General features: G+C 38.5%; 2 protein-coding genes across 5 annotated transcripts in view; one reads left to right on the top strand and one right to left on the bottom strand.

Moving 5' to 3' along the window:
* Positions 1-1,116, top strand: part of NAALAD2 (N-acetylated alpha-linked acidic dipeptidase 2) — a gene marked incomplete at its 3' end in the record, with an annotated part of 34,183 nt that extends 33,067 nt beyond the window's left edge. The window contains exon 19 of the mRNA XM_080356797.1: positions 927-1,116. Within this exon, the coding sequence (XP_080212923.1) occupies positions 927-1,116 (190 nt within the window). The remainder of the gene's footprint in view (positions 1-926) is intronic.
* A 6,781-nt stretch (positions 1,117-7,897) lies between these two features.
* On the bottom strand, positions 7,898-27,067 carry CHORDC1 (cysteine and histidine rich domain containing 1). 4 transcript variants are annotated; one of them, XR_013923086.1, is made up of 13 exons: positions 26,962-27,067; positions 21,693-21,742; positions 19,518-19,574; positions 18,892-19,052; positions 18,208-18,308; positions 17,201-17,259; positions 16,106-16,176; positions 15,774-15,879; positions 13,973-14,092; positions 13,206-13,268; positions 12,524-12,717; positions 9,495-9,536; positions 9,154-9,204 (listed from the first exon to the last, which is right to left on the bottom strand). XR_013923086.1 is itself a non-coding variant. In XM_080356940.1 (11 exons), the coding sequence occupies exons 1-11, from the start codon at positions 27,023-27,025 to the stop codon at positions 12,574-12,576; spliced, it is 996 nt and encodes a 331-aa protein (XP_080213066.1). In that variant the 5' UTR covers positions 27,026-27,067; the 3' UTR covers positions 8,016-12,573. The 4 variants fall into 4 exon arrangements, 1 of the variants encoding a protein (XP_080213066.1); XR_013923084.1 differs by adding an exon at positions 7,898-7,990 and having other exon boundaries at positions 8,445-12,717; XR_013923085.1 differs by lacking the exon at positions 9,154-9,204 and adding an exon at positions 8,016-8,567 and having other exon boundaries at positions 9,495-12,717.
* Between the last annotated feature and the right edge of the window lie 444 nt (positions 27,068-27,511).

The following is a 27,511-nucleotide window of genomic DNA, read 5'->3' as shown; positions in this document are numbered from 1 at the left end:
CCCTGGACCATCATTCAACTGCTTCGTTATTTTTGAGGTTTCCATTCCTCTTCTCATTGTACATTCATAACTAGCTTTATTCCCTGTTCCAGACTGCCACATTAGCTCAACAGACTTGTTTAATTCCCATTTTCAAAAGAAAATTAACATGGTTTGATTCTTAATTAGACAAACAAACCATCTCTTCCCAAGGAGAAGGCTACCTGTCCCAAATCTGTGCCCTTTCCCATAGATTTCGCCCTTGGGGCTGCTTCCTCGTTTCAAAGACAGGTACAGGTAGATTTCCTGTGGATTTAGTAAATTCTGATCTTCACAGGATTCATAGCTGCTTTATGTAGCACACTGTCACGGGGGCACCCAAAAGTCAATTTAAGCAGGTAAAAAGCTCCAAACAGATTTTGTTCTAACCAGAAGTGTTTAGCAGAAAACCAACTACAAACAGAGTTTATCCAAAATTATTCAGCACTCTGATAACATTATATAACACAGGTTTGGATACTAGTTAGGAGGTCAGTTACTACACAACCAACTCAAACTCAGGGGCTCAGATGCCAGAACTCTAGAGTGATGATTCAAAATGCACATCTCATTCTGTTACAAAGGGAGGACTGTGAAGGGTACCCAGATCACTTACCAGCTTGGCAAGGTGTCTCAGTCCCTGGGGAATGTTCCTTAGGTGGTCAGTCTAAGGAGGAGAGTCTATGATTGCAGACCTGGTGTGTACAACCAAGATGTGTAGGCAGGGACAGGCACCGTAGGGCACAAAATATACTAAAGAGCCATCAACTGCCCTATGGAAAGTTCCAGGCTTCACTGGGGATTGTGCAACTGCCACACACACACATACAGTTCCCTACAATAAACATACACACTGTTAATGATTATTTTATTTAGCATATCTACATGTTTTTCTTCTTTCCCGCCAGACACGTCATCTTTGCTCCAAGCAGTCACAACAAGTATGCTGGAGAGTCCTTCCCGGGGATCTATGATGCCATATTTGATATTGAAAGCAAAACAGATCAGCACAGAGCCTGGGAAGAAGTAAAGAGGCAGATTTCCATCGCTGCCTTCACTGTGCAGGCAGCTGCGGGGACGCTGGAAGAAGTAGCATAGGATGATGACTTCAAAATCCATCAAAGAACTCCTGAGCTAGAAATTACCACTCCTCTGACACTGATGAAAGAACAGCTCTATACAGAAGCAAATTTGGGGGTGGGGAAAAGGAAGAATCAGTTCCCAATGAGAATTTTCTGAAAGATCCGACAATTTTGAGGACTCATTATTTTGGATGTACAATTACAAAATCAGTTATTTGCCATGTTACTGGTAAATCTTGTCTGTAGCAGTGATCAACAACACGCATTCCATGAGAAAAAACCTATAACAGCTCGGCACATGGATTTTCATATATTTTTCTTGTTCTGATAATTGCTTTTATGAGACATAAAAGGCATTCTCTGTATTTTAGAATCTATTGTGTAGGACTGGTGAGTGCTGATTGTACTGATTTGCTTTCTTTTCCTGAAAAAATAAAATACTGTCCCTCCTGCTAATTGCCCAAACAGTACTAGCCATTCTTAATAATCAAATAAATAGCTGATTATATGCAGAAATCCAATAGTGTTTTCTCAAGGAGAGACTATCCATCCCTCTGAAGCACACTGTGCACCTCTCTCCTTTATTTGCACTTTGGAATATACAGATTGTGGGGACAACCAAAAGCTGACCTCTCTGCTCCTTTTGGTACTTTCATTAGTCCCAACCCATGACAGCTTTTGTTCCTGTTTTTCTGGGAGATCTCTTTCATGAAGAAGTCTTCTTCCAACTGATGAGGTAGAGGATGTTGTCACTATTGACTATTGATGTTATTCTGTCTTCAGATAAGACCTGAAGAAAGTTTCCCATCAGGAGCTGCATGTATATTCAAAGAGAAACTGAAATGTATGAGAAGCGTAATTATTCAAAACTGTTTAATTTGTAAAAAAAATAAATATATATATATAAATTCTTACTTCATTTGTCCTTTAAATGTACTTCTCATCTACATGCTTTCCAACTAATAGAATTGCTAGAATTTTATTAAATCACATTCCAGTTTGTGGCAGCTGATATTAACCAATTTATTATGAAAAATATACTACAGCTTTTCTCATAACCATAAATTGCACCAGGTTGTGGGAGTAAAATCTTCTATTTTTTTTTTTTTATGAAGACTAGAACAGATGTGGTACTAAAAAAACAGAATTAGAAAAACAGGACAGAAGATATAACAATTGCTAGGCTATGGAAAGAGTTGTTTTGAATCCAGAAAAGGGAACCAAAAATCACTGTAGTTCAGTCCTTTGGGAAGTTCATTTGGGGGTTAATATGCCACCAAGAAGAAAGGTTTTAATTGGCATCACTTCCAGTACACTTCTGAAAGATGAAGGACAAGGTACCTATGAATATTGTACTCGTAATTTACTTTGAAATTGCTTTTCACAAACCAAGCTTTAGGCACATGAGGAGGCAATTACACTCCCATAGTCTATGCCTTGCCTCTTCTGTTGGACAAAATAATGCTTAACTGACCTTGTTAGCCTGTTCACAAGAGAACTGAGTAGTCAATGCTGAGGACACCAGAACAGTGACTACGTTTTAGTTGTTCTCTTTACTTCTACCTTACTGAGGCCACTTACAGTTATCGAGTTGTTCATCTCACAGAATCACAGACTGGTTGAGGTTGGAAGTGACCTCTGGAGATTATCTTGTCCAACCCACCTGCTAAAGCAGCTTCACCAGAGCAGATCACACAGGAAGGTGTCCAGGTGGGTTTGAATGTCTCCAGAGAAGGAGACTCCACAGCCTCTCTGGGCAGCCTGTTCCAGGCTCTGGCACCTCAAAGTAAAGAAATTTCTCCTCATATTCATACGGAACCTCCTGTGCTTCAGTCTGTGCCCGTTGCCCCTCATCCTATCATTGGGCACCACTGAAAGGAGTCTGGTCCATCCTCTTGACACTGAACCTTGAGATATTTATAAGCATTTATAAGATCCCCTTTCAATCTTATCCAGGCTGAACAGACCCAGCTCAGTCTCTGTAAGAAGGGTTCTCCAGACCCTTAATCTCCACATCTATAGCTTAAGGTGTTGCTGAAGGATGTGACACCATGTGAACCGTGACTGGTACCTCCCTGCACCGCTTTTTCTTCCCATTTCCTGAATCTCCCGCTCTTCTTGCTCCATCACAGCTCCATGTTTACTGCCATGGGCAGTAACTAAATGTGCCCCAAGGAAGGGTTGGGATATCCAGATGGCAGAAAAAAAGGCCACTAGCGCCTTTTCCTTGTGAACAGCAGCCAGCTTCAGGTCTGTCAGTGGTCGCTGCTGTAGGATCATGACAGGATAAGGCAAAGAAGGAACTTCCACATAGGAAATACCTAGCAAAGCGTGCTTCCTCCTTCATGTGCACTTGATTGAAGTCCATGAAAATGAATAAATATAGCTCTAAAAGGTTGCTTTTTCTCCTGTTTAAACCAAAATGATGACGAAATATGTCAAACACAGGTCTTTAAGAGAAAAAAAATAATGCTTGAGAGCAGAAATAGTTTCTCCTGGGATGGTGTCATTTAGAGAGTATGAGGTGATGTGCAGCATGTGAAGGGAAGAGCTACTGCAGTGACCCCACATTATTCCTATGGAAAACAGCAGCAGGATGAGATTCTGGAAGATCCTGACTGGGTCTGGAAGTCACTGAGGACTTTCTGCACCTCCCAGGCAATACTATAAACCCTCAAGGAGGCAGAGCTGGAACTGCCAGCTGACACAGCATCAAAAGCAGTCAGGAACCTCCCCTCTGCAGCTGGTAGGAATAGGATACACTCAGCATGGCCTGTGTTTTTTCTCTCTTACTTTAAATTCCCCTATTTTTATTCACAGGATTTTAGCATAGAGTTAAGAGTGCCATCAGGAGAGCTGAATGATGATGAACATCACAGACTTCCCTATGGCAAAGCAGAGAAGACAACACTAATGAAATGAAACACAGAATTTTTCTTCTGCTATTCCTTTTTCTTCCCAGCCAAATCAAATCACTGTGTTCCTCACGGAGCTACACAGAAATTGCCCCTACAGGAAACCGTAGGAGCTGAATTTAGTGAGCAGCCTTTTTAAAAGCAAAGGACTGTTTGCATTACACCACCGAGACTAAAATTAGCTCCAGTAACACAAGACCATTCAACCCTGCAGCTTAGCTGGAAGGCTATGGTGTATTAGAGTTCAGCTCTTAGGCAAATTCAGCAGTTACTTCTGTTAATCAGTGTCAGCAAGAGGAACAGTCTAAATGATAGTTTGAGACTTCCGTGTCCCATGAATTACTCTATACTTGTTTGTGCCAGTTATAATTTGTCAAGGCAGCTCTTGTCAGTGGCAACACAGTGCTCCTCATGATGGATCCTACACCTTTAAACACCTTCCTCACCCAAGAAAATCTAGGAGCTACTCTTCATCCCGCCCTTAAGGCAAATCTATTTTCTAGATGAGCTTGAAGAGCTCAGAGAATGGAGAAGTCAGAGGAGTGGTTTGTTAGGCACCTCATGCAGAAGGGGTTGGACTTGGTTCAAGTAAACTGCAAACACGTTACAGCCTTCCATAAAGGGAAAGAACAAGAAAGGTGATAATGGGAAAAGCATTTCACAGGAGGGTATCAGATAAGAATAGACTTGCTGTGTTTACGTGGCACTTTCTCCAGATGTGCTTGCCAGCTTGCTGACAGTGAGCTGCTGACGCATTCCTGATGCTGCCATCCGCATTACCTCCAAACTTGGCTGTATTTTTAGAAGGAAACTCAAGCCGCAGTTGCTGGACACAACGACTGTTGTGACAACACACCCTTATGCAACCCATACGCAGCAGGACATCAGGCTGGGGAAACAATCAGCTCTGAATACTGAGCACTGAAAGATTTAGTTCCCTCTGAGATCACTCGTGCCTTGAGATATTCCTGGAAACAACACCCCCACCTGAAGCGCTGCTTTTGCTCCCTCGGCTCTCTCTGTCTCCCAAGCCATGTTTCCATGCTGTTTCCACTCAAGCCTGCATGCCCTGGCACCGCCTGCCTGCGCCAAAACATGATCTGCAGCCCACAGCACAGACAGAATTATCCTGCACCAGCCTGCAGAGACATGGGCACTCACACAGCATCACCCATTGCCATGGCAGAGGAGTAAAACAAGAGGATCCTGCCTGTCTCACTACAGGTAGAAGCAAACACCCCTCAGACTAGACACAAGGAAGACATTTTTTACACTGAGGGTGGTGAAACCTTTCCCAGGTTGCCCAGAGGTGGTGGATGAACCATCCCTGGAGACATCCCAGGCCAGGCTGGACGGGGCTCTGAGCAACCTGATCTGGGTGAAGATGTCCCTGCTCATGGCAGGGCGTTGGACTGGATGAGCTTTGAAGGTCTCTTCCAACCCAAACTATTCTATGATAAACACAATTAAAACAAAACAAAACAAAAAGAAGAGAATTCTATTACAGGGAAACCTTTTAATAACAAAACAGTTAAAATGATTAAATACACACTACCTAGTGCCTAGCCCCTCGCCCCCTTGTTGGGTTGGAAAGCTGCAGCCAGTGGTCAATGACCTCCAGCCCTTCATAATGAGGAGTCGACCTTAATGTGTTCTTCTTCCCACTCAGTGAGGCTCCCATGTATCCCAGCAGACCTTGCAGCTTGCTTTTTCCATCGCTCTGAAACTCAGCCTTGCATTACACGCAGCTTCTTATATATGCCGAGTTCTTTTTTTTGACCCCCATAACCATCTTTGCCCAGCTTATAAGCATACAATGATTTAACTACTACTGAGCTGTTTATCTTCCTGGGGTTTCCAGTATCATCCTGTGCCCCTTCTCTAATCATCCTCTGCTCATTGTCCTCTATATCACATACTGTGCCTCAGCTTTGAGGCTTGTGTTCATCCACAATATGATGCTAGAATCATAAATATATTGTTTTGCACAGAAAAACTGCTTGCTACTAATATATATATATATGAAATATGGTTATACTATACAGCTGTAAAAGAAGAAACATTGGTAAAACAAAGCTGCAGGCAGGTGAAGAGATGTTCAAAACAAGCTTGGCAAGTGCTGAGAAGCTACAGACCTGGAAAAAGCTTATTGAGCTGTCAGCAGAGATGGGCACTCAGGGACTGCTCAGGGGAGACTCCAGGTTTTGAAAGAACAATCATTAAGGACAGCTACTTATACATATATAGTCTTTACATACATGGTATCTAGTCCTGGTAAATGTGAGAAATGGATGAAATGGACCTAGTTTTTCTTTTTACATCTTCAAACCATCCTCATTCACATAATTCAGACTGATTGGACTTGGTTTTCACAAATATCAATCACAGTTGTCACCTGCAGTCTGATAAATGATAACCTGCCTAAGGACTCGATATTTATACAGGGTTCAGAGTGTAACTGCAGGAATCAGCACTTGCCTCTCTGGAAGCACTATACTCGGTTTTGTACTAAAACAGAATTATTGCAATATGGAGAAGCTCTGGCAAAATCTGTCAGCTCTCTCATGGCCAGTGGTCGTTCTGCGGACAAATATATTTACAATTTCAATGAAGAATACCTACAATGTATGGAGGGAAAATGAGGATGTACAACACTGCAGATTCTAATATATGATCTCGAATAGTTATGTTTAATTAAGACATACCTGCATTGTATAAAGAAATGGTGAAATCCAAAAATTCATTATAATGACACACACTTCAGCCTAAGAATTTTGTGGTCAACATTTTGGTACGGCCACTTCAAACACACTGAAATCTCTGTTCACTTTTCATTGTGCAAGTCCCAAGCACACTGCAGTCTTCAGGCAGCGTGGATCAATATAATTGTTCAATAACAAATGCAATAAACTTAATGTTTGCATTCTAAAATAAAATATAATTGAAGAGAGGAAAAACAGCAGAAGAGGAAACACTGGGCAACGCCACTTTGCTCACATAAACATAGCAATAAAGGTGAATTTTTATAGATACAGGAAAAAATTAAACACTGATTTGAAAAGATTCAGTGCTTTGGCTCATTCGCAGTTGTTGTTGCTCTGTATTACCCTTCAGCCCTAGCATGTTTTCTATGAACTATTTCCTTTTTTTCTATAAATGTGGAAACCTTTCTCCTAAAAATATATATATATGTGTATATATATATATGTATATTCAACTATAACTATATATATATATATTCAACTACATTTTAATATCCTCCATTTTTCTGCCTTACCTCCTTTACAGCTGTTAGCTGCTCTTGGAAAGTAAAAACATCCCATTTAATTTATAAATCCATTGAAGTGCTAATCTACAAATAAAGTGTAATTCTGAACTGAACACTTTTGTTGTAGGTTTGTTCCCGAATGGCCACTCCAAATGTTAACTGCTTTCACAAATGAAAGCAGAACATTTAAAGTTTGGGTTAATGTGTATGTATATACAACAATATAACCTGATCACAAAGCATTCCCTTAAAACAAAACAAATGAAGTCCCTTGGGGTCTAAAAGCGCACAGTATCAACTCTGCCTCTTACACATCAGTCTAATTTTCAACAGAGGAAGAACAAATTAGGTTTAGCATGCATATTAAGCTAGAAACACATTAAGTTAATTTTTTCCTAAGCACTGAATTGAGCAATATTGCAGTATCACTATTTATCATCAATTTGAAACACATTTTGTACTAAAAATATTTCATAAATGGTTGTAAGGTAACAGCCTCCATCTAGTTCTTAATGGCTTCTGTTGCAATGCAGCTTTGATTAGTATTAAACCAGAAAGTAATTTTTCAAATACTTGTTTCCAGTTAGTAATAAAAGCATTTTATTCAAGAAGATGCTTCCTTCTCACACGGAAGTGCTCTGGCTGCAAAATACCTGCGTGCTTCTTGGACAGCCAGAATCAGTCATCATATAGGTTGACCAATTCAGCTAAAGAAAGAAAAATAACCCCAAATTATGCATTTTGCATCCTGCCAGATGACAAGTACCTGCTCCTGCAGCCTCTGTCCTTTCAGGCTCACAGGACTGACTACAAACACGTAGTTGACAGTGGTCATGTGCAGAAGCTCTTCAATCCTGTTCATGCCAACATTGTGTCAGTAAAACAGAATATTCCAAGTTGAACAGGAAAACGTTGACTTTATGAACAGGGGTTGACATCTGTACTGCCCACAGAGACGTCTCAAGGACCGGACCCTTTGCCTGCCCATCCTGCTGGCACCCCATCTCCCCTTCAGTTTGCAAAAGCAAAGAAACTGAGTTTGTGTAACTAACAATTATTTGGCACAGTAACTGCATGTTAGTTTGTAAAGTCTGTGACAGTACCCTGTTTTTCTGTTAAAACACCTACCCAAATTTTGAGGAAACACAAAGTTTTTATTACCACAGGAAATTTCAGTCCCCAAGAAGTGAATACTTCTTCTCTTCATCGCAGGAAGAGAGGTTTTGATGGGTATCTTCTTCCTTTTTCCAGGAAATCAAGAAAGTAGAACAAAAAGCAGCAGAGCTGGAGAATTCAAAAAAAAAAAACCCAAAATGCAACCAGCATGTAATAAGAATTTTATTGAATACATTTAGAAAAGAAAAACCTAGAGCATGAAGTCATGAGATTAATTCCTGCATATGTAAGTTTTATGAATGTGCAGAATCAAATAACCATGCAAAAAGACATCTCCCCAACTTTAATTCAAGACTCTCATAATGGGAAAATTAATACCATCTTAATACAGTGTTCCAGACACGTAACTCATTACCTTAAAAAGTATCTCATTCCTGAATGGAGATTAAAAAAAAATAGTGGCAATTGGGAAAGTCCAACGATTAACAGGTACAGTATTTAAACAGTACTCATGCCATGTTTAAAGAATGCAAGCAAAGGATGCATTGTTACGTTTGTATTTTTTTCCAAGGCAAAATTCTTATTAAAACTAGTCCCTAAACTACTGAAATGGTGACTTGATAATGTACATGTTACAGAATATCATCCAATGGAAGATTTTTTTTCTCAAGTTACATCAGTGCCACGAAAAACTTTAAGAGTCGGGGTAGCTGAACAGCCCAGTGCTTAACAGTGTATTAACATTAAATTCCAGCTCCTCCAAATGTTGTTACAGATGATGTATAATGCCAGACAGGAACACGAGCTTATACATGAGGGAGAAGATAAAAATTTCTGTCATAAATTTGTATACTCATAAAATATTTCATATTAAAGTGGCATTGTAAGAGAAAAGTTTTAGATGCACCCGGCCAGTCAGTTCTGAGACGTGTAACACACTGTCAACATGTGAAACATGTAAACCCGTACTGAAACACACTACGGCTTCTAAAGTGTCAATAACTGTAGCAAGTTAATCAACTTGTTAAATACAGCACAACTTCTGAGAACATTAAAAAAAAGGTTAAATTTAACTGCAAGTATTCGAGTACATACCTGTTTGCAATTCAGTTTCACTATTATTAGACCGGTGAAAGCCTGTAGGATCAAAAAATCACTTAGCTTGCTTCTCAGATGTTGCTTTTGAGCAAGTATTGTCATTGGTCTGGTATATTACAGATGGTTTCACCTTCCCTTCACATTTACTAATAAAAGGTCCAGTCACACCAATATTCCATTGAGTGTCAGCTACCACTACCCACGTCAAGATGTCATTTCATCAAATAATCAGGATCAAACACCAGCGTGTTGAAGACTGATCTAAGCAACCGACCAAAACACCCAAATTCAGTCAGAGACATAAAGCTTTTGCAGGCTGATCATAGATGCAGATATCTGGTTATAAAAGGCTGCTACAAATTAATGCAATTAAACAAGAGACTCATGGTAGTCTATGCAATTTGAAAGTTTATCGTTTTATTTTGAAAAATATCACAGGCTATGGAAAACTAGGCTGTTATTTGTAAAACCCATAGCTTCTTGCCTGATCAAAGCCTGATCAAAGTTTCTCTGTTTGCTTACTTTTTTAAACAGGTGAATTTTAAACTTGGTTTTATTGTCATAGATGGGTAAAGTCATTATGGAACTCCTGAGGTATCTATAATTTTCTGCTGAAGGTATGAACACCAGTAAAAGAGTAGGAAGAATGAATAAAGAGCAAAAGCAAAGCTAAGGACTATGTTTGCAGGAACTTTCTTTCACTTACAACCACACTGACCCAGCTGCCAGCAGAACATACTCTAAAAAACCAGCTATGGGGTCCCAAAGCCTCCACCAGTAACAGCAGAACATCTATTCATCCACATTTTTCTCCATTTAGCATTTAGTATTGTAAGGCAGCAGATGACTTGCTTAAAACCACAAATTTTCCCAAGAAATTCCACTTCCCTCATAGTTCTTTAAAACAGATTTTACATTATGTAAACCTACTGTAGGAGGATGTAGATAAACTGAAAGTATATTAAAAAAAAGTGGAAAACATGAGATATCCAGGGTATTTATATATCCATATGGATAAGCACGTTTGAACTCGCTTGTTAAATAAGAATTTTATCCTGGCTTTTAAACGTGGCTCATTTTGCTGTCCAAGCTCAGAGTTCCGCACACAGAACCACAGATGGCACGTGAACAGGTACTGCGAGACCGAGTTTTTCATTCACTGAAGTGATTGCTCTCAGTATTATACTGGCAGGAGCTCCACTTTTTGCTTCAGAACAGACCAGGGAACGCGTGTATGATTTTTAGAGGACCAATTGCAGGCATGTGGTTTTTTGTAAGCTTGTACCCTATCACTTCATAGTACTTGCCATCTTCAATTTCTTGGTTTTTTTTAGCAGTAAACAGAATCTCTAAGGCAGAACTTAGAGCTGGAACATTTAATAGCAGCCCAAGGAATAAGCAACCAAACTCCCTCCAAGTCAATAAAGAAACAGGAAAAGAAGCACCAAAAAAATGTCATATTTACAGCACTGTAGTTATTTTCTTGGTGTTTAGGGATGGTGTCTTTGGTAATGTATTTCCTACTACTTTAAGCATGAAGTAGGATTTCAAGTACTGCTAGAGACAGAACTCTGAGCTCAAGTCAAATTATACCTGTTGGAAAACAGTAAAACTCTTAGGAACCCACATTTAAAGCCTTTACTTCGCTCTGTGTTTCTCCTGGTGTTATTTCAGGTCTGCCAAGGGAGGCAGATGAGCATCCACACATTTCAACAGTCCAGAGGACTGCTTGTTTCCATATGTAAGTTTTGGCACAATAAATAATCGTGTACATTTTACATGACTTATACATGAAAACATTCTTCTTCCAGCTGCAACCCAAAATTAAGGAACTATGTCAAGCAGTAAAAGAAAACAACATTACTGCACGAGCTGCTGCTTGGATAAGTCTCATCTTTAAAACTATCCTGTTTTTCACAGATCTTTACTGATGGAGAACTGAAAACAAAAACACGGTCTTGATTTCTAACTACAGCGTTTTGCTTATGCTGTTCCAAAGAAATAATATTTTAAAAAGTAGTTTAATCCAAAGGTACAATTATGATTTGAGACAGACATTTTAAAGCTTGTCGTTTGTTTCTCCTAAATTTTATCCACAGGACAAATTTAATTCTTGGATTACCATCCTCGCAAACAAGAGCAATGCATGGAAATAATTTTCCTGAGACATCTACAGTGTGTATGTACTGTCTTCTACTGCACATATGCACCTACTTCGAAAAGAGATTAATAATTTTGAATATTGTAGAACAGGACAGAATATACATTCTAAACACTGTCAAATATCTACAGCACCTTGGTAATTTTACAATACTCTGCTATTTGTATATTATCCACCACTGAGCTGCTAAATTACTCAGCCATTTCACTGTCCACTTCTCACTCGTATATATAACAATTCAAATACCAACAGTACAGGACTAAAAAAAAAAAAAAAAGCCATCTTGCCAACTTTGGTTTTATTTTAATCTGATCTCCTGCTGTTATACATTAAAGGCAGCAAAAGAGTCAGCAAGTACTGAAATCCTTAGCAAAATACCGTTTATTCCATCCCTTCACAGTCAAAAGGTGTTCTACAAGTGTTCTTTCATATTTGTTTATGTACTTTTTAATTCTAGATGCAGAACTGCATGTTAATCGCTTCATAAACTCACCATTTTTGTACCTGTATTACTGTATGCTTCACAATGAACAGTGCTGAATTCAACATGTGCTATCCCATAGGTCCAGTCTAAAACCAACACTTGAAAAATTAACACCCACAGTGGACTGAGAATTAATCTATTTGGACAGTCAGTGTACAGTAGGTAAGGCTGTAAGCAAAGGGCAATAGTTCCTTTACTCTAAATCTTCATGGAGACACTTCAACTAGGATAAAAATACTCACGGAAGCAAGAGCAGAAATAGCTATTACCCTTCAGGTTTACACCCTCACTTACTGTGCGTCAAATTTCTTTGTAGAATGGAACATATGATCTAGAATTTAAAAAAAAAATAATCTATATAAAAGTTAAATATTTGATTACAGTAGCAAGTCACCACTTCATAATGGGAAATAACTCGTCTCTTGGAATCATTATTGATCTGAACTCTCTTTTTTTTGTTCTGTGTTGGACACGGGTAATTCAAGACTTGCCCATAATAGGGGCTCCGCTTTTCTCATAGTGAGCTCAATCTTCGTAGCCGTCATGTTCACATAACTCCTCTTTACATCAATTACCTAGAAGAGAAAACATATTTCACACTTCAGTTTAAGAAACAGACTGCTAGGTATTTGGGAGTTAAGCTAGGAAGAGCAACTTATCACTAAAATTGAGTAGATGTTTAGGCAGATGGAGTTCCCTCTGTTACATAGAAAAGTCAGCCCTCTCCCATTTCCAAGCTATGAACATATGCCTATGCATATATAACATATACATTGGTCTAACACATACATGAGCATGCGACTACATAGTATCAAGGGTTTCTTGCAACACTGCTGTCATGGTGTTGGGATCAGAAAGGACCTCAGGAGGTCACCGCTTGCTCAAAGCAGTGTCAACTGTGAGGTCATACTGATCACTTGGGGCATTAGATTCAGATTTAAATGTAATTATTGAATGGCATGCAACTGAATTTCAATAAGCAGAGAAACAAGGAAAAATGTTTTGAAAGAGAAGCAGCTAAGGTTTGATTTTATTAAGATAGAAAAATTATTCTTATACTTACTCCCCATAATTTCACACTGCGATGAAATTCCTTTTCTCCTTCAAATACAATATGGATATTTAACTTAACAGGAAAAACAACAGAAAATTTTGTCAGGCTAATAAAATATTTGACAGCTAAGGTATGTTTAAGCAAAATATATCACATTTAGGACTCAGAGCCTACAATGAACAAAGTGATCAAATTATCCCTCAGACATAGAAGTGAAAATCTATTCTAATAAATTCTGATACAGTATCATAGTCAACAGTGGTTTCCATCCTGGAAGCTGTATCATTTTCTCTAAATGTGCGACTGAGAAGTCAGAGAAGCATTCTAACACTTGTTTAATATTAGTAGCTGTGAAACTGCGTACCATGAAGAACAATATTAAATTACATTAAGCCAAATATAATTAAATCATCAATCTATAATTATTTACGCATATCACCAAGTAAATCTACTACAATCAGGTTTTAATTGCCAAAGTCAAATTAAAGATATTTTTAACATATTATGTTGTAGCTAAAAAAGAAAAAAAACAACAAACCCAAAACATTACAGATGTCCAAACAGAAGGAGGGGAGAAAAAAACCAAAAGAGATCTACATAGTTGAACAAACACAAATGCCAAGAAAAAGTAGCTACTCAGAAAAGATTCTTATGTTACCTCTGCCTTGTAAATAAAGTAGAAGCCAGATTTCCCTAACTTCAAGCTGCTGGAAGAATTAAAATATATATATATATATATATGTATAAAAAAAATACATCTTAAGATAGATACTCACCATAGTGCTATTTGCTTCTACATAGCTGAGCTCAGGAACAGAGTTTTTAGCATATACAGAAATAGTCACTTCTCCTCCAGTTTGGTGCCAATCATGTCTGCACGGAACTACCTTCTTACCCTGTTATAAGGAAAAAGGTACAGAAAAAAAGATAGTAAATTGCATTGAGGAGTATTTTTACAAGATTCATCAGGATAAAAGCTCAGGACTATTTTGATAGCCAGTAAGTGTAGCTAATAAGGGTCTATATTTCATGTTTGCAGGAGATTGCAAGACTCCATTTACATCTTTTTTTTTACTAATATTTCAGCTACTGGTTCCCAACAAACATTAGAGGTGAAAAAACGAATTAAAAAAAAAATCAATGCTTATGACAGAGACTACAGTAAGAAACCTGGACATGGAGATAGAAAACCAAAAAAACCCAAATGCCAAAAAATAAAAATAAATGTTATGTGTTGGATTAACTTCCTTTTCAAGACTACAGTTATCGAGCAGGTAGAAAGCAAGTGAACAAAGAAAGCCATGTCTCCAAGAAACTTCCATATTACTGCAAAAAAATATTGAATATTACTCTTTTTTCTCTGATGCAGGAAAAATAAATGGTGAAAAACAAGAAAAAACCAACAAAGAGGTAAAGCCAAAAAAACTCTGGTAGCTAGAAGCCCATTAGCTTAGTATACACACATTCAATATACACATAGTTTCTAAACATCTGGAGAAATTCTTTACAAGAATATCCTCCTGCTTTAGGCTCATAACTGCAGCTTTTCTTCTTAATCTTTCTGTTCTGTATTTGAAAATACTTCTTAAACATAAATCTTCAAAGCAACCAGCAATTCCATGACTTGAAGGAAGTAAAGGACTTGTGAAGTATTTGTTATAGAATGATGTAATAGAACTACACTTTTTAGAATATATCTTTATTTTCTTCTGTTAAATGTTACTGATGTTCACAGTATCAAACCAATTCTGCCTCAGCAATAAACAATGTATTTGTAACAAGAATTTTGTCTTCACATGCATCTAGTATGTGACCAGCTAAAGTTTTTAAAGTAAGTGTTTAGTTGCATTATTATGCTCTATAATTTTCTCTAAGAATCTTTTAAACCTTGAATGGGAATATTTTTCCCCTTGTAATTCTGCAGTTTGTTCACAATATTGCAAAGAAATACCCACAAACTAAACAGATGCTCTGTGTGCGTGTGTTATAATGGTGGCTAAACCAAAACAGTGCATTAGATTCAGATCGGAAAAACAGACAGAAAAATAAAAATAAGCCAAATTAGACAGAAAGAGGCCGTTCTGTTCCCACCCATGGAACCTCATTTGCCCTGCCATGCTGACCTAAACAACTCAGATGTTCTGAATGAACCTGAAGCACAGAACATGTACAGTTGCTCTCTTTACTGTCTTTGGAAGAGGAAAGATTTCTAATAACCTTACTTTACAGGAATATATAGCAAACATATTCTATATGGAATACCATATATTTTCTCAAGTAACAAAGCAGAAAACACTGCTTTTTTCCTGAATTTGCCAAAAGCACTTTTACTATAAAACAGAGGTATTATATTTATCATGAAAACTAAAGGTTTACTTTGTTACAAGTATACTCCTATCAGAGAGTACTTTAAATTCCATTTCACATTGTCCCGCTGTGCGTATCTTCCATGTTATTTCAGAGGCAGTAATCCATAACAGCTCAACTACACTAATAACTCAATCAAGCTACCAACTACTTTTCAGTGCTCAAAATTCAGAATGGCCAGCTACAGAATGCAACATTAACGCTACTTACCGCATCCTTTTTAGTCCATACGTGTGTTCCTGTTGTGCAGCCCTCTTGAGCTAAAAATGTATTGAAGTCAGATGTTTTTCTTTTACAGCAGCTCCAATACTTCATCCTTGAAAGTTCACAAAGCAATTAACAAACTATATTTAAGACACTAGTTACTATGTGTACTTAAGATCTTTATTTTGTGCAATATAATGTTAATTTAGTATACCCCCTTTCAAGTATTGTCATTTTTGACTGAAGAAGAAATACAGAATGAAAATAAGGCAACATCTACAAGAAATCAGGAACACATAGCAGAATAATTAAAAAACTAAAGTTAACAGAATACTAACCCTTCATGGAATATAGGTACACCAGAATGGTATATACATACTTCTTCTGTGCTGTGTGGTCCTTCGTACGTCTAGTAAAACAAAGCATTTAAAGTATATTGCTGTTACAGGATGTGGACCAAAGGAAAAAGTAAAACAAAACAAAACACAACCTACAACAGCAACAAAGCTTTTGAGTAAATAATCTAAACCAAATGGCTTCCCCTAGCTTTTCAAAATAGCCATTTGACCTTCATTCACAAAATTTCACTGGCACTCCTACTAACATTCAATGGAGTATGTCAATGATGTGATGACCTATCCTCATAAAGGTCACTTCAGATCCCCAAGATATCTTTAAAAATATTCTGAATAGTCAGAGAAAACAAGCTGTTAACTGGAAAATAAATTAATTTTATCATTCATAAAACACATGGATTCTCAAAAGGAAGTAAATTAAATAATATACAACTCTGCCACTGAATATCATATCAGCTCTTCCTAAAAACAAACAAAAGACTGCTATAAATTCTTCTGCCACTAGAGTTTCAGGAGAAAATTCAAAATCTGTCAGATGTGAAATACCTATTTAAATTCCACTGGCTCGTTCTGTATAGCACAAGGGTGTCAGTATAAAAAGCTTTCAGTCTGACTATGTAATATACAGACTAATTTTGGTGCTAGAAGTGTTCAAACATTTTATTTGTGGATTCTTCTAGCACGAACCACTAACTGATAAGATCTGCAGATGCTTCTGATCTATACACAGATTATCAAGAGCAATTCAAGTGTTATTAGTAACCCACCTCTCACCAACATTTTATTTAACATTTTATGTTGAAATACATCAGTATTATGAGTTTGGCAGACATATAAATTAGAAGTTCAGGACACACTTAAGAAAAAGTAATCTTAAACTTACTGCATCCCCAGTACAAAACAGTCCACATTTGTCCACACTAAAGTATGTTATCAAATGTTCACTCACTAAGCCTGATGGACTTTGTGCCATTTCCAAATCAAATTGTAGCACACAAAAAGCACCCAAGAAAGTAAAAACAGAACTGCACACAACAGTTTAACAGCTGGGTTTAAGAATGAAACTGGATCACTTACTTTAGAACAGCCTGCATTTTTACAGGCAGTCCCAATCTTGATTTCATCGCTGTCTTCCTCTGGAAACAGAAGCATATTACAGAAAATTGCAACTGAACTGTAAAATGTACTAAACATTCTGCTTTTATTAAGAAGTAAAATGAGCTAAGGAGTAGATTAGGAAAAAAAACGCAACCAAACAAAGTCTCAAGCTACCAATATTCTGCCTGGCACTTAAGTCTGCCAGAAAAGTACAAGGAAACAAATTATGTGAGCATCCCAAAAGCTGTATTACCCATGCATCAGATTCTAGGTTCCATACCTTTACATTGTTTTAAGTGGGGCAAAAAAAATGTTGAAGAGGATTATTCCAATCATAGAGGAAGAGAACAATCACTTGTTGGGTTTTGTAAAACTAAGACTGTGAAAGGCTCCAGTTGTTTTCTATTAACACACACAAGGAAAGAATGTGGATACCACATAGAAAGAAGTAAATGACAGCTTTGGCACAAGAACAAATAGCTGCAAATGCAATTGAAAGTGCTTCTTAAGAAGCCATGTAGTTCTGAAACCAAATTCCAAATAAACTGTGGGATGACAAAAAAGAGGAAAAACAGACAAGGGAGAACCAACTAGTCTTCAGAGGAACATCACCTATTTAAGACTTTATATGACACTGTGTTTGCAAAGACATAGGAGTAGAGTTAATTTCTTGGGAAACTCTTTCAGTCATCCAGAAATCGATGTTCCCATCATGTTCCCATCCCTCTACCTGGATATCTTAGAAAATAGGGAGTTCAAATAATTTGAATAGGAACATACTGCTTCTAACACCCAAGTCTTCGCATTCCTCACATTTCATCTTTGATTATCATTCCCTAGACTGGAAGTTATTTCCCAGACTATTAAGAACAAGGAGATAATTATATGACATAATTACTTCAGAAACAACAACAAACAAAACAACATTTAAGTTATTTGTGTGACAATTAGCATCATATTTCTGCTTAACCTCCCTATATCCTTACCTTTTTTCTCTTCGTTTTCTGATGACAGTTTCAGTTTATCTAGTGCTTGCTTCAAGGAAGCCGACACTTTCAGCTGTAAGTTTATCATTGGCTCATCTGGGCTAAAAAAATGACCATGTTATCATGTCAGCTTCATGAAAAATAATTTTAAAAAGGCAACAAAGTAGTAACTTTTAATCCTGCTATAAGGCTCTTCCTTTCCAACCTCCCTTACAACAACAAACAAACAAATCAGATTTGTAAATGCCAATTCTTACTGCTTATGGGAAAAAGAGACTAGAAATTTAGAAGGCAGCCTTGGACTTCAACAGAAAACCCTAAATATAAACCCTAAATAAAGAGACAGATAAAGGAATCTATATAAAAGCTCCCTAAAATTACTTTTATGACTGTTTAAAATACTAAACACAACTGCTAGTGGCATTCTAAGCTACAGGCTATAGACAGTTTTTGTTTCTTGGGAAGTCAAATGCTGAGAGATCCAATATTACCTTCTCCTAAGCAGAGGTCTTTTATCTCATTTTGAAGCTTAAGATAACACCATCCCTGCTGCCAAACACAAGCTCTTAAAATTAATTTGTGAGTTTTTACACTATACGAGATGTGTAACACTGAATAACCGAATGAGCTTTAACTTGGCCAACTGACTACAAATCTGGCAAAATTTAATTCTGTATACTGTACCTTGGCCTTTTAATTGTTTCCAATGGTTTTGGTGCCTGAATTATGTGTTCCTGAAATTTGGGTTTCAGTTCAGCGAGCTCCTTTCGTTCAGAGGTAGTTTTGACTTCCGGTTTAACAGGCTCAGGAGGTTTCTCACTGTTATGGAAACCCTTTGTACAGCCCTATTATGGAAAGCATATGTTTATATATATGTACTGTAGTCTGTGCGCACAATTAAAAATTATCAAAATCTGCAACTGATTTATTTCTTCAGCCCCATCTTCTCCTTTAGCCTACACTAAACACTGGCTGCAAAGGAAATCCTACAACTGAAACTGAAAATCTCTTAATTTGGAAGTATGTTAAAGAAATACACCATCTTTCCATAATCAAGCAAAGTAACAAAAAGTACTGACCTTCTTTCATTGTTAACAAGTGTCTAAATAGATTTTGAGAGAACTAATTATAACCATTAAAGCTTGAAAATGAGACTCGACATCAACGTTGTATCAAGAAAAAATAGTGCACGCAAGATTTCAGTTTTAACAAAAGCACACAAATTTCAAACATGTAAGCATATATACAATTTAATATTTATTACTATCATTTGACAACTATAAAAATCGTAAATAATCATGAGTACATACCGCAATGCTTAAGAAGTCAGAAAAGTCTGTTGTTCTCCTCTTACAACACGACCAACCCTATAAACATTTCGGAATAAAAACAAAACAAATGTGACTGCCTTAACTTGGCAACAGCTTATGAAAAGCAAAAGACTAATTATATTCCTTTACAAGATGCAATATATCAGGATTAGAGATTATTTTTTTCCTTTCTTTGGATAATACTGTCATCAACTGCATTTTTAAAAGCCAAGACAGAGAAACCTGTTATCGCTGCTACTTCTAGTTCACTCATACTGCCTTAGTTGACAGTTCAGTAAATGTGAGGCAATATTTCTATGACAAGTTAAGCGCCAATTCCGTATGACAGAAAACTGAAATGTTATGTTATGTCATAAAGCAACATGCAAACAAAACAAATACTATACCTGAGACTAGGCTCACCTGTGGCATAATGTACAGGCCCCCTTCCTAAAAGGATGAGGATTTTTGATTTCCTTGAGCACTAGTCGTCTTAAAACTGCTTATTTCCCACCACAATGCTGGAGATCTGCCTTGTATAGCCATCTAACTATATCAACCAAGGGCACAACCAGAAATCATATTTTAGAGAGAAATTATCTTGCCTCTGTGGATAATGTATATTACAACTCGAAGAACCTTATTAAATGCAACAAGTTGACTAATAAATATACCACCGCTTTGACAGCTTAAGCAGTGTAGCACAATGGGTTTTAGGTACGTGGTTCTGAAATATCTTCAAAATATAAACTGTTTCCACAGGCAAGGAGACAAAAGGTTCACTCTGTCTGCTTACATTATCTAGAATTCATAGCAAGAAGAAAAATGCCCATACAAAATGATAAATTTGTAATTAAGCCAAGAGATAAGGAGAGGAGGGAAAGGAATACTTGTTTCAAAAGTAGTGCATATATAAGAAAAAGAGGGAGTAAATATTTTGAGGTAACTGCCTAATTTATGTCTTTATAATTAGGTAGAAGTTTTATGTACTATAATTTTGTACCAAACAAATTGTCATAGTCTAAGTCAGCAGTGTCAAACTCATTTTCACCAGGGGCCACATCAGCCTCACAGTTGCCTTCCAAGGCCTAAATGTAATTTTAGGACTGCATACATGTAACTACTCCTACTTAAGACTCTTGACCTAAGTAACTGTATTGTATTTGATCTAAGATCAGCCCACCCAATTTGCTAGTAGCATGCTCTGGCTGACTCCAGCGTCACTTACTGCAATATGAGCCACAGCTCACAGAAAATACGCTACACGACACATATGCACAAACTTCCATGAGCCTGAAAGACAGCACATTATGGAACAGGGATGAGATGCACTGCCAGCAGCAGCAGTTCCTTAATACCAAGAAAAAATGCTTGCCTCAAAGCTCAGTTAAACTGCAATCTGGTGGCCTAAGAAAGGCCACTTAGGCTACATCTGTATGAATACAGTAAACTATGTCAGGTTCCATTTCTGGACAACAGATTTCTGGCTATACACTATTGTTAGAATGATTTCCAGTGCTGTTTTGTCAGTTGTGTCTCAGATAATTCCCTGTAGGCACTCCAGAAGCATCCAGTAGATCCTGAAGTAGGAAAACAGTTTAATATCACAAATATGGGCTATGCAGTTGGCCTAAGTACTGGAGATCGGTCACAGGTATATTTAATTCACCACTACAGATGTAGCCCAAGAATCCTGGAGAGCTGCATCAGAGGCATGGGAACCAGCCCTAACTTCACCAATATACCCGATTGTCAGATCAACAGAACACTTATTTTTTACATCAGGTAAATGTCACATGCACATTAGTTCACAAGCCACATAAGATCTCAAGCAGCTAGTTTAAATTCCAAGCAGGCTAATTAAAGACTATGACACTTCTCAATGCCTCTGAAGACCTATTCAGAGGACTTAATTAAGCTGCTGGGACACCTGAAGTCAATCAATAGGAAATGTGTCATACAGACTTGCATAACATTTAGACCACATGAGTACAGTTTTTAATTTCTTCTACAGTTTTGAGTAAATGTGCTTTACTAATTTCATGGGGTTGCTCAAACAGGCTGAACATCAGTTTCTACATCACTGAAAGATTTGGAATGAAAAAGGAAAATGAGCATATTCTTTTACATGTATGGAAAAAGAAGTAAGACTTAAAAAGATAGTTGCATACTTACTTTGAGAGCATCATGAAAGACTGGCACACCTGGATGATATGTGCATGAATCTAGAAGAAAATGAGTATTATTAATATTCAGGCATACTAAGAATCCTTATTCAATTGATCACAAACCCAGCAAAAATTTCACACTTGCAATTCATGTATCCCATGAGCTGTCCCACTTCCCGAAGTGCACACAATTATGAAGGAAAACACAGACTCCACAGAATAAGCTTTCTGAGTGTATACATTAAGCCTAAATAATACAGATGTTTTCTTCTGTATTATACACCACAAATCAGAAAGCAGGCATCTAAGGCAAACTTCTGCTCCATGTGGAGCAAGTACATTTTCTATGGACCTTCCCTTGCCTTCATCAATAATTAATCCTTAATGGTAACTCAGAAGAAGTAAAAACATGACCCTATGGCCACCTGACAGACATAAAATACTGGTTTACAGCAGCAAATACATCTATTTGCAGCTAATCAAGGCTTTCTATCTAGAAGCACTCTGATCAAAAAATTATCTTAATATAAATCTTGAGTTCATTATTTTACTCATGATAATTAGCTTGTTCTTTTTTCACTGTTTGTGGTACCCCAGGTCATTTAAGGACCTGAACTCAAAGGCCAGTCTTCCACATACACAATTTAGATATGTCAATGCTATTAATCAATAGGCTCTGTACAAACATTACACTGAAACATGATTTGCATTAATTGAATTATCTTCACAGATGTTTATCAACACTACACTTTTTCATTACATAGCTGTTCCTTTTTTATTTAACAGATGTATTTTTTACAAGTGTAATATAACTGCTCTGATTACATAATTTCTCCCTGTCAAATACTGCAGCGATAATATTTTAATGACCTGACTCTAAAAGTGATGAGAAACACTATGTATCTCTTAGTCTTTAAAGCAAAATTTTTGTTGTTAGAAACAGCTAAAATTAAAAGTGACACAAACAGTAACAATTTTTCTAATAAGCTTCCATAAAACAAAAGAGTGAAAATATCACAATTCACATAATAAGAAGTAAAAAAGAAAAGTGATAAATAACTTTATTGGTAATCTGCCTACAGATATTAAATGGGCTTAAGGACAAATAACTTTGTTTTCATTATTTTATAAGTATGTAGGTTTTTAAGAAATCTTGCTTAGTAGCATTTACTTTATATTTGGTGCCTCTAAGTCTAAGGCATTCATACAGTTTGACAGACATGTTGCTTTGACAACAGTTTCCACCCTAGCTCACAAGGCACATATTTTGGGACTTTAGTCCTTCAGCTTGACGACTTATACATACATATCCATATACATATCCATGAACTTCTACCAATTCCTTCAGCTTCAGGATGAAAAGCTAATGCTTTTGTAAATGTAAGTTTCACAGAAAAAAAGAAAAAAAAGTGTTTGTTTTGTATAAAGAGCCCAGGACTTCACAGCAAAATCCAATAAAATTTAAAATATAGGTTATTCTTTTCCAGAAGTATAAAAGTATGTCATCATAAACATCATGGTAGTAAAACTAAGCTCTGTTTGCAGCAAAGGTTATTTCTGAATCAGAAGACCTAAATTAATATTTCTAGTGCCTCATGAGCATATAGGTTTTAATGAGAGGTGGTGTTAGTGCAACCTTTTTAGAGACCAAAACCACCTTACAATCAATTAGCTTAGGGACAGCTCACAAGCCAGACACTGACAAGCGTCTATTTGTCCATCTAGCCAAGCCCAATCCTTTTTCCTTGCTCCCTGAAGCCCTCTCTGCCAGAGGTACATAATGGAGCAAATGACATCCCAGCCTTTGCTGTCTTATGAGGGCCATGGATGTTCCACAGCAGAAAATGCTGAGACACAGAGTTCTGCATTACCTCAAAAAGAGGCAGTGAGAACCACCTGCTAAGCAGTCTGACCAATCTGCCTACCAGAGGACACACCACTCATTTTCACTCATACAAAGCTCAACAACTCTTATCTGATTAGAGTTTACATCCATAAAAATATCCCACCTCAGACTAGGTGGGTAAAACCAGGAATTTAGCACGCATAAACAGCCACCTGAGCACACCTATTTCTGATTTGTTAGGGTTCAAGTTCCAGTCTTTGGTTGCTATTCTACATTTTTCACTGAAAAAAAAAAAAAAAAGATCAAGTCAACTCTCCACTGATTTTAACACCTTTCCCTAACCAGGACAAACTCAAGGCTTTTCAAAACAAAGCGTTTTCTCTCACCCTCAGATCATTATTGGAAATGCATATACCACAAATTTTCAGGTTGTTTTTAGACTGATTTCACATTCAAACCAACTCCATTCTCACAATGCACACATTGCTGTCTGCTGCTACCTTACTGCTACATCCTTGCTTATTCATTGCAGCACTTTATTACGTCTTCTTGTTGAATGTCAGAGTAGAAAATGGTACAGGTGAACCGAACTTTGAGATATTTACAATGGAATCCTGTTGAATTCTTGAGGATGAAATGAGACACCTGTCTATATAAAACCTGCCAACCCATCTGCCATCCTGTGGAAACACTCTCACGTTCTACAAGCAATGCTTGCAGCTTCAAAGCAATGGAAGGTCATTAAACCTGATAAACTTCATTCAGAACCTCGGGTAAGCTGATGCCTTCAAGTAGTGCTGAAGCTAGGAAGCTAATTCCACTGAAAACATGGTATGGTAACAGCTTGTAAATAGTTCACAGAGAAAAGAAAGGCTTAGCCTGAGAAACAGAAAGCCATACTAAAGACAGTGGATCAGAAAGTGCACTTTATAGGAAAAGTTTTAACTGTGGGGACTAAGTAAGGATAAAGAAAAGTTGACTTTGGCCACACAGACTTAAAAAATTTAGCCTACAATTTCTTGCAACTCCATCCCAGAAATACACAAAATATTTCTTTCATCAGATCTGTGATCATGTTTGTCCTACAGGTGCAACATAACTAACTTGGATCTGAAGGAAAAGGGTATAAACAAGCACAAAAGAGTACATGCCTCTGTTATGGCAATGGAACAAATTAAACCATATTAAGAAAGATCCAAATTATAGCCTAAACCAAAAACCACTGCAGTACAGTAAAGAAATTGAGAAACACATATAACCTATGCACATTCTGCCTGTTTGTGCACACTACCTTTACAATTGTCATTAAGCAGCACTGCTCTCAAATCTAAACAAAAGTGCGCATATACCAGTGTTTTAGCAGCAAAACTTGACCAGGCCTTGGATTAGAAATGTTCATGTGGCCATTCACAGCTTAAAAAAAGAAAAAAGAATCTAAAAACCTACTATCATTTCCGAAGTTAAGTTCTGACTTCCATGTCTGATGCTCTACAAGTCTTCAACACTATGGATTAACTAATAGTTAACACATGTAAAATGCACATGAAACGTGTACCTTGCCAGGCACGCCATGGATTAATTCATAACTGTGCACTCAGTCACAAATGTGTAGACATACTTTAATGCTTGCCCTCAGGCTGTTTTATCTGCCTCTCTTTAACAGGAACACAGTCCTTTATGTCAATCAGTTGCCACTCATAGTTCAGAAACAATTAGTTTCTACAGAAATTTTCAGCCACCTGATTCTAAAGAGAAGAGATTAATAGCATCTCACATCAATCACTGCTATAGCAATATCTATACTGCAGGCTGAATGCAGACAAAAAACCTGAAAAATCCAAAACTGCTTTGAGGTCAGTAGGCCTTATTTTCTACCTATTTCCATTTAAGAAAACTTCCTATTAATATATTGATCCTAAGCTTAAATATTAGATTACGTCAATGCAAAACTTATTAAAGGAATAAGTATTTTGGTGTTTGTTTAACACATGTACTAGCCTTAATCCTCACAATATTTTACAATAAATCCAAACACAGTTCTGAAACACAAACATTAGAACCTGACAGCCATACACAGCTAAATATGGATTTAGATGCCTTATCAAACTTTGTTTTCTGAAGTGGTTTATGAATAACTACATTTACTTTTAGAACTGCTTAGTCTAGGGCACAATAATTCTAGTAAGTGTTCTAGCTATTTACCAAAACAAACTTCATCTCAATAAGTTGTTTTTCCCAATCCAAGCACCACACTACTAGCATAGGGCTATGACAACCAAACTGCATCTACTACAACTTTGATCATGAACACTTGAACACATGGTAAAGAACTGTTATTTTACAAATACAAGTCATGAAGCCCCAATGAGAACTTTTAACACAAACACCCCTATCTGCTTTATCTTTTGTGGTAAAGGGGTGAGAGGGTGATGGTGGAAGACATCACTAATTGGAAGCATTCAATCACTACATCTACTTTTTCTGTTACTAACGTTAATGAGTCTTACTCAAAATGCTGCCCCTCTTTGGAAATACTTAGCTCAGAAAAATAAACACACTTTATGCCATGGTTCTTAATCAGAAAATAGGCACATGCTAGAACACGTTAGCCTTCTTCTAATCTTGTGGGTCAGTAGAAATTAAGCTAACGCAAAGGGACTATTATAGACATTCAGCCAACAGAGTTACATTGAGAGCAAGCCTGCTAACAACTCAAATCACTCTCCTGCAGCTTCTGTGGAATTATGAAACATGAAACGACAGCATTTTTAAGATGTTTCACCAGGTACTGGATCCCCAGTATGCACAGGGAAAGCACAACAGGAGCTCACAGCACTTGGCAAAGCAAAGTAGATACGTGTAATTACCTGCTGCAAGTCCACATACTACAGTCGTTGATATCTGCCATGTATTCAACACCCTCAGAGGCCGTCTGCTGCTGGAGGCCTCCAGCTTCTACCTTTAGAACACCTTACAGTAATGTACAGAACGGCTTCTTATTGCCTCTTTTTCCTCATACAGCTGTGAGCAGTTTTATTACTATAAAAGAAGGGCAGCGCCGGGCTCCCCGCCAGCCCCGCATCACCGGGGCACCGTCCGGGTTTCGCTGTCCAGCGGCCCGGAACGCAGACACCGGCAGCACCGTCCGACCGCCCCAAAACCGAGGCGGTACCAGCACCGTGCGGTGACAGACAGACCACGGCGGGAGGGACTCCTTCCCCCGGCCAGGGCCTTCCCTGCCCGGGGGCCTGTGACAGCTCCGCGGCGCCGGCAACGGGGCAGCACAGAGGGGGTGGCGGGGAACCCGAAGACCCTCCTTGCAGACCCATCATAACGCCACCGAGAGACCGTCCCTCACCCCTCTCCGGGAAGGGGGTGGCAAAGAGCGGGGCACCCCGCACCCCTCTTCCTCCTTCCCCTCCGCTCTCACCCTCCGTGTTGGTTTCGGGGTCGAAGCGCTGGGCGCAGCCCCGGTTGTAGCACAGCAGCGACATGGCGACGGAGCGGCCGGCGGCGCTTCGTACCCCGCCGCTCGGCAGAACGGGAGCCCGGCGGGGCGGGAGGCGGCAGCCGGAAGCCGGGCAGCGCCAGAGGACGGGGCGGCTCCCCCAGCGGAAAGAGCCGGCCGGAGCCTTCCGGAATCTTCACGAAGCTTCGGGGGAAGGGGAGAGCGGGCACCCGTGACTGCGCAGGCGCCGCTGGAGCCGCGGCCGGAGCGGGAGGATGCTGGAGGAAGGCGCGGGGTGGCCGGGTGCGCGCGGCGCATGCGCAGAGGGCGTTCGCGGCGAGGCAGTAGCGTGCGCGTGCGCATGCGCAGTGAGGCGAGTTGGCGGCAGCGGGTTCGCTGTCCCCGGATGGCTCTGTGGCTTCCCCGCCCACAGAGAGGCTGGCGCCGGGGTGAAATATTCCCGGAGAGCCCTTCAGCTGCAGCAGAAGAAGGCAGATTGTTGTTGGCCTTAGTGGTGCTCTCCGTTCCTAGG

Source organism: Nesoenas mayeri (genome assembly GCF_963082525.1).
Source record: "Nesoenas mayeri genome assembly, chromosome: 1".
NCBI classification, from domain to species: Eukaryota; Metazoa; Chordata; class Aves; order Columbiformes; family Columbidae; genus Nesoenas; species Nesoenas mayeri.
The sequence above is the reverse complement of the archived record's forward strand: the minus strand, read 5'-3'. Positions and strand labels throughout refer to the sequence as shown.

Bases quoted from the DNA above. Each gene is read 5' to 3' on its own strand.
- CHORDC1 (XM_080356940.1), bottom strand. From the start codon at position 27,025: ATGTCGCTGCTGTGCTACAACCGGGGCTGCGCCCAGCGCTTCGACCCC. The intron at 19,575-21,692 runs GTAAGTATGCAA...AAATGTTTATAG, and splicing joins TCTTTCATGATGCTCTCAAA to GGTTGGTCGTGTTGTAAGAG. The intron at 19,053-19,517 runs GTATGTACTCAT...TTTCCATAATAG, and splicing joins CTGACTTCTTAAGCATTGCG to GGCTGTACAAAGGGTTTCCA.